This window comes from Nansenia antarctica, assembly GCF_963989245.1.
Source record: "Nansenia antarctica genome assembly, chromosome: 9".
Classification (NCBI taxonomy): Eukaryota; Metazoa; Chordata; class Actinopteri; order Argentiniformes; family Microstomatidae; genus Nansenia; species Nansenia antarctica.
Genome location: NC_137679.1, coordinates 2,392,169 through 2,399,668, shown reverse-complemented (window position 1 = coordinate 2,399,668; position 7,500 = coordinate 2,392,169). Strand labels below are relative to the sequence as shown.

The window sequence follows — 7,500 nt, the reverse complement described above, 5'->3', positions numbered from 1 at the left end:
CAGTGTTTGTTGAAAACGTACTGATTGAGACAGTGAAATATTGGTCAAACATGCCTGGGAATAAGCCGTTTAGTCTCTACAAGGGTTGCAAAACTCCCTTACGTTTGATAAACTTTTCCTATCATTTCGTAACGTGCACGCACACACACACGTTATTGCTTTATTGTCTGTCCCATTTATCTCTCTCTCTCTCTCTCCATGGCCATCTTGTATCTGTCACTTTCTCTGTGGGAGGAGACATGTGTGGTGTCTCACATCATGATGGGATGTATTCTATCATTACTCTTCCAGCTCTCTCTGTCTCTGTCTCTCTCTCTCTCTCTCTTTCTTTCCTTCACTCCCCAACCTCTCTCTATCCTTCTCTCTCTCTCTCCCTTCTCCTTATCTCCCTATGTGTATGTGTGTGTGTCTGTTGTGTGTGTATGTATGTATGTGTGTGTGTGTCCCTCCTAAGAGGAATGTGTCCCTCAAAGCTCCTTGAATTATTTTTAACCAATTACTCTTTAATCCAGCCTGGTCTTATCACCTATCTACCAAACACTCCACACACACACACACACACACACACACACACACACACACACACACACACACACATCTGAGCACTCCGTCACAATGTCCAGTGGGAACATATCCTCCCCCTATGAGAGCTGTGTGTATTTATAGAGGTGTGAACTAATTAAGATATGGGGGGGTTGATGTCAGGGGCATGCCATCCATGCTAGGGGGGGGGTCGCAGGGTGGGGGGGGGGGGTTGTGGTGGTATGAACTGACGATGCCAACTGGGCAGAGATTTAGTAGAGTGGCAGGGTACTGCCAGTTGGGTGAGGTAGGTAGGTTTAACACTCGAACAGCCATGAGGTCATTTGACCCCTGTGAGTAAAGAAAACATGTTTATATCTTTGCACTCGATCAAATGTCAGGAACCTCCTTTCATGACTTGTCTTAGATATGTGCGTTCTACCACCCAGTATCCTTACATGTTCAAAATCACAGGATCAGGATGAGCTAGTATGAAGCTATTTTGCTAGTTTTTCTGTGTAGGAGGCAGGCTAAATTACAAGGCGGCCAACTAGTGGTCGGTGTGTGTAAGTAGCAGCTTCTCATTGTAAAGACTATGGTCATGTGACCCCCGAGGCGGCTCTTATAGTAGGTAACATAGACACGTCTGTAACATAGACAGAGTGTTGTAGCGTACGTGTGAAGGTTGAAGGTGGGGGGGGTTGAGGGAGGGGGGGGGGGTTAGTATAGTGGTCGAGAAGGGAAATTGATTTTGTTTTATTGGGTAGTGACTCTGTCTACTCTGAGTGACACTATCCCAATAATATCTGTCTCTCTGTGTGTCTTACATCTTCTCTCTCTCTCTCTCTCTCCACCCTCCCTTTAACCCCCCTCTTTCTTTCTCTCTCTCTCCCTCTCCCCCTCTCTCTCTCTCCTCCCCCCCCTCCTCTCTCTCCCCCCCCCCTCTCTCTCCCTCTCCCCCTCTCTCTCTCTCTCCCCTCCCTTCCCCTCTCTCTCTCTCTCCCTCCTTCTCCCCTCCCTTCCCCTCTCTCCCCCCCCCCTCTCTCTCCCTCTCCCCCTCTCTCTCTCTCTCTCTCTCTCTCCCCCCCCTCTCTCTCTCTCCCTCTCCCCCTCTCTCTCTCTCTCCCCTCCCCCCCCTCCTCTCTCTCCCTCTCCCCCCCCCCTACAGACAGCAGGGAGGAGTCAGTCCTGGGTAGTATCCCTCTGCCCAGCTACATCATCTCAGCCGTGGAGCCTGACGATCACATCAACCGCAAGTATGCCTTCAAGGTACGACCACACACTTACTTATTACCTTGTTTTTCCCTTCTTAAGCGCTAGTATAACTTTATTATTCGGTTTTTACGATGTTGTATATCTTCCCTTGTTTAATGTTATGTTATCATATAGTACAGCTATATACGTTATATAGTTATATGTGTTGTTGTTGTGTTTATGTCTTCTGATTAAAACGTAGAAGGTAGTAAAAGTGTACTTTTTAAGATACAGCTCTTGCTTATGTCACGCTGAGGTCACAATGCCCATTCCCCTCAAATGATGTCATACATACTGCTTTCTCTCAGCCAATCAAAATGCTTTATTAAACATTCAGCTACATCCATATGTTTCACCCATTGGGCCTCCCCTTGTTATTCAACTCCAATCAAACTCTTCCTCTTCCACTTGTTTCACTGTTACCAGAGGTTTTCTCCATATCGTGACGTTAGAATTATAAGGTTCTATCTCAATTTTTGGTCAAAATTGAGTTTCTTACATAATCTGATCCATTAGGTGTTTATTAATGCCTGTGTGGTGTTATTTTTTTAATGTTTACATTTTTGAGTTAGTGATTCATAAAATACAAAGGTTACATCTCACAGAACATAATGGAATGTAAAAACATTGACGCTCAATATCTCTGAACTGCCCTAAACGGAGATAGAACCTTATCATTCTAGACGGAGATAGAACCTTATCATTCTAAACGGAGATAGAACCTTATCATTCTAAACGCAGATAGAACCTTCTCATTCTAAACGGAGATAGAACCTTCTCATTCTAAATGGAGATAGAACCTTATCATTCTAAACGGAGATAGAACCTTATCATTCTAAACGGAGATAGAACCTTATCATTCTAAACGGAGATAGAACCTTCTCATTCTAAACGGAGATAGAACCTTCTCATTCTAAACGGAGATAGAACCTTCTCATTCTAAACGGAGATAGAACCTTCTCATTCTAAACGGAGATAGAACCTTATCATTCTAAACGGAGATAGAATCTTATCATTCTAAACGGAGATAGAACCTTATCATTCTAAACGGAGATAGAACCTTCTCATTCTAAACGGAGATAGAATCTTATCATTCTAAACGGAGATAGAATCTTATCATTCTAAACGGAGATAGAACCTTATCATTCTAAACGGAGATAGAACCTTATCATTCTAAACGGAGATAGAACCTTATCATTCTAAACTCACGACACGGTACATCCAGGTGAATCCTGCAGCTCACAACAACACACAATGAATTTAAAATCCGGGTTGTTGTTGTTGTTGTTGTTGTTGTTGTTGTTGTTGTTGTTGGTATCAGAACAGCTTATCACCTGATAGATCAGCAAGGACCTCACAATTGCAGCCATAGAACAAGCCATTTCTCCACAGTGACCTCCCGACAACCACAGCTTATCTCTACACACTTCAGTAAAGTCACCCTGCTCTGGGTGTCGTTCACACAGGACAGTAGTGTGGTGTTCCACTATAGGGGTACATACAGTCCTCAGGATCAGGTTTCAGCCCCATTGACTGTGACCAGTCTTGAGTTAATCTTGAGCCGTCCGTACCCCCTAACGACGTGGTCTGTCTGGAAATTATCCATCCAGCTTTTTGAAATCTTTAGTTCTTGAATCTTTGAAAACAATCTTCTGGCGTCTTCAATAGACCAGACCACCTATACCACGAGTTTGGGCAGGCGGGTCTCAGAATTGCAGGTGGATAGCTCTCTCTGCTCTCTATGAATCCAAGGTTAATCTCTAAAGCTAGTGCAGATTTGTTCATTTAAAAGGGACAATGGACAGTCATTGACTCTCCCTGAATTAGCTGGATAGCTAAATTGCATCAGCATCCCTGGGCAGGTAAACCCACAGGGGAAATACGGCCTCAGATGTTAGATAGCCTCGGCAAGCCTCTAGAAAATTACCGGCACATGTTTGTGTTTCCGGGGTAGAGGTTGTGACGATAAGGCACGACCGGATTCAAAAAGACGGTTAAGGAGAGGTGGGTTCCCATCCTGTGACGTTAGAATTATAAGGTTCTATCTCCATTTTTGTCAAAATGTAGTTTTTTACATAATCTGATCCATTAGGTGTTTATTAATGCCTGTGTGGTGTTATTTTTAAAATGTTTTTTAGTTAGTAATGAATAAAATACAAAGGTTCCATCTCACAAAACATAATGGAATGTAAACACTTTGACGCTCAATATCTCTGAACTGCCCTAAACGGAGATAGAACCTTATCATTCTAAGCTCACGAGTTGTCTAAAGGACTTGGGAGACGGGACAGGAGAGATGCCAGGCTTCCAGCCGGAACACTGGGAGCATATGGATAACATGTCTGGCGCTGGGACTCTCCTGCGTGACAGAAGGCTAGCCTAGCTATGTAGCATGATACCGACTCTGACACAACAGTCTGGTTCCCATTCATGTCCCTCCCCGCTTCCCCTATGGCAGCTGACGTTGTCTCTACATTCATTCAGTGTTTTCCTGCCACCAACACCAGACACCTGCAGGTTGGCCCACCTGTGTTAAACAGCTCCTCTGCTGTCACTTTATCATCCTGTTATTTATTATTTTACTTAATCAGTTTTGTTGCTTGTGGGGCTCAGGCATAATGTGCCGCCATGAGAAACTCTGTTTAGAATTTGTCAGTTTTTAATCCAAAGCGATTTACAATTAGGAATTACAGGGACATTCCCCCCCTGGAGTAACTGACGGTTTAAGTGCCTTACTCACACTAGCGGTGGTGTTTCAGGTGGGATTTGAGCTCACACCCTTCCGATTACCAGTCCAACTCACTATCCACTAGACCACCGCTACCCCAACTGTTTAAAGTCAGTTTACTGTAATAGTGGTGATGAAGAGTCTCAGTTGTCTGATGAGGCTCAGGTGGACAGTTGGACAGGCTCCTCTAACCCCTCATCAGGTTATTCAGTAGCACCGTCCTGCATTCTGTCAAACATATTACTCTAAGTGTGTGTGTGTGTGTGTGTGTGTGTGTGTGTGTGTGTGTGAGTGCGCTCGTGCGCGCCTGTGTTTGTGTGTGTGTGACGTCTAGTGCTGTTTGTGTGTGTGTGTGTGTGTGTGTGTGTGTGTGTGTGTGTGTGACGCAACCATTCACCACCAAAGCCAGCCCCCAAATGTTCCATCTCATTGCAAATCCCCCCAAGGTTAGACACCCTCCCACCCCCCAGCAAAGACACCCGCCCCCCCCTACCCCCCCCCCCCCCACAACAAAGGACCCTGATGACACCTCCGCTTGTCCCCTATTGGCTGAACTCTGTTCCCTCTCTTGTTCCTATTGGTGGGCTGCCTCGCTGGGGACCCCCTGTGAGTGTGTGAGGTGGTCCAATGGGACGCAGGTGTACCGGTCTGCTCTTAAATAGGTACTGCTGCTCTCTGCTCTCTCAACCTCTCTTGAGTTTGTTTTACTGCTTTTACCATCATTCACTCATTCACCATCGGTGTGTGGTTTGGTCTGAACTGGAGAGTACATATATACAACGTAAAAGGGTATATATACTCCTCGTGTTGTCTGGCGCATGCTTGAGAGTGGTGTGTCTTTCGAGGCTAACGCGGTCGTGGCGTTCTCCATAACCCTGTTTCTCTTTCTGTTTGTTGCCTCATTCTCTGTACCGCCAGTGGATCCTGTCTTGTTTGCTAGTCCTATATAAATGTTCTGCCTCCTGTCTTTGTGTCGTACAGCATATGTGTCACGTTGTAGGCTAATACTTTGATCCTCATGTCGGGATCTGATGTAATGATCAGACTTTTCTCTCGAAAAATGTGAATACATTTCCACGTTGTTGAAAATCAACGACACATCGCTAGTCAACTGACAACTCATTTTGTGAGCCTGCTAACAATGTAAAGTAGTGTTCTAGTTAACTAGGTAACAATGTAAAGTAGTGTTCTAGTTAACTAGGTAGCAGTGGGGATTACTCACCCAATCCATTTCGGTGCAGTATTTTGGCTTGACTAGCGAGTTTGTGTTGTGATTTTCAACAACGTTGAAACGTAGTTCCGTGTTTCAAAAGAAAAGTCAGAACATTTTGTTTGGTTGCCGACATGCGGACCAAACGATCAGACTGTGTCACATAGTAGTAGCATGCAACTTATCGAGGCAGGGAGAAGAAAAACAGCTTAATTTCTTCAATCGATACCCAACAACCATCATAAAACACAAACAAACATAACCACATAGATATTATGAGTATATACAAATGTCCTTACATTTTTCAGTCGTAATAACTTTCAACAGTCGCTTCGAAAAACATCGAATCTCTACGAGAATCTCTAAGAAACTCCTAACAGCTTTCGTGGCTGGTTGAGTTATTATATTATTTAGAGTTCGTTCGGTCACTGATACAGTGTATCTATGGCGATTTCGACATATCTGTGTGAGGGCTTGTGTTATCAAGGCTTCGACCAGGCCTCCCAGTCTTATCTCAGAGCACAATAAGCCCTTTAAATAACCCCGTAACAAGCTGTCTGAGAGGCCTGGGCAGGGGACAGGACAAGCTGGAGTGCTGCTATTGTCGGCCTTCCTGTTCCCTGAGAACAGGAGCTATTTACGAGAGGAACTATTTAAGAGAGGAACGAGAGAGAGAGAGAGAGAGAGAGAGAGAGAGAGAGAGAGAGAGAGAGAGAGAGAGAGAGAGAGAGAGAGAGAGAGAGAGAGAGGGGCGGTGGTGGAGAGGGAGAAAGAGTGAAAGAGACAGATAAAGAGAGGGACGGAGAGAGAGAGGAGAGAGGGGAGCGGTGGTGGTAGAGATGGAGAAGAGTGAAAGAGATAGATAAAGAGAGGGATGGAGAGAGGGCGGTGGTGGAGAGGGAGAAAGAGTGAAAGAGACAGATAAAGAGAGGTTGGACGGTCTAGCACCTGGGCCAGATAGAGGAAGAGGTGGTAGAGAGGAAGAAAAGAGTGAAAGAGATAGATAAAGAGAGGGATGGAGAGAGAGGCGGTGGTGGAGAGGGAGAAAGAGTGAAAGAGACAGATAAAGAGAGGTTGGACGGTCTAGCACCTGGGCCAGATAGAGGAAGAGGTGGTAGAGAGGAAGAAAAGAGTGAAAGAGACAGATAAAGAGAGGAATGGAGAGAGGAGGGCGGTGGTAGAGAGTGAGGGATGGAGAGAGGGTGGTGGTAGAGAGGGAGAAAGAGTGAAAAGAGACAGTTAAAGAGAGGGGGGGGGGGAGGAAGATGGCTTGGGTATGAAGGTGCTAATAGTGAGCCAGCATCGACTACCAAGCTGGTTAACAGCAGCAGTCTGTCTGTTGCTTGGCTAGGTCCTTTAGCCTTTCTGCTACTTTATTCTGCCTTAACTCCCATCAGGCTAGGCTAAGCCCAGCTAGGCCCGGCCAGACCAGGGAGCAGATTTAAGCCCTCCCCAGGGGGCAGACACAACCTTCTGGCCTGACCTTTACTGACCACAGCCCTGGGGCTAAGAAGCTTACTGTTCACACACAGGCAACCTGCAGGAGGAGCGTGTGTGTGAGTGTGTGTGTGTGTGTGTGTGTGTGTGTGTGTGTCCGTGTGTCCGTGTGCGTGTGTGCGTGCGTGTGTGTGTGTGTGTGTGTGTGTGTGTGTGAGAGTGTGTGAGAGTGTGTGCATGTTTTGTGTGTGTGTGTGTGTGTGTGTGTCCGTGTGTGTCCGTGTGCGTGTGTGCGTGCGTGTGTGCGTGTGTGTGTGTGTGTGTGAGAGTGTGTGAGAGTGTGTGAGAG

At 45.9% G+C, this 7,500-nt stretch overlaps 1 protein-coding gene across 1 annotated transcript in view; it reads left to right on the top strand.

Annotated features, from left to right (window-relative positions):
* plekha7a (pleckstrin homology domain containing, family A member 7a) overlaps window positions 1–7,500 on the top strand; it is a gene marked incomplete at its 5' end in the record, with an annotated part of 150,994 nt that overhangs the window by 96,408 nt on the left and 47,086 nt on the right. The window contains one exon of the mRNA XM_080539141.1: window positions 1,691–1,791. Within this exon, the coding sequence (XP_080395267.1) occupies window positions 1,691–1,791 (101 nt within the window). The remainder of the gene's footprint in view (window positions 1–1,690; window positions 1,792–7,500) is intronic.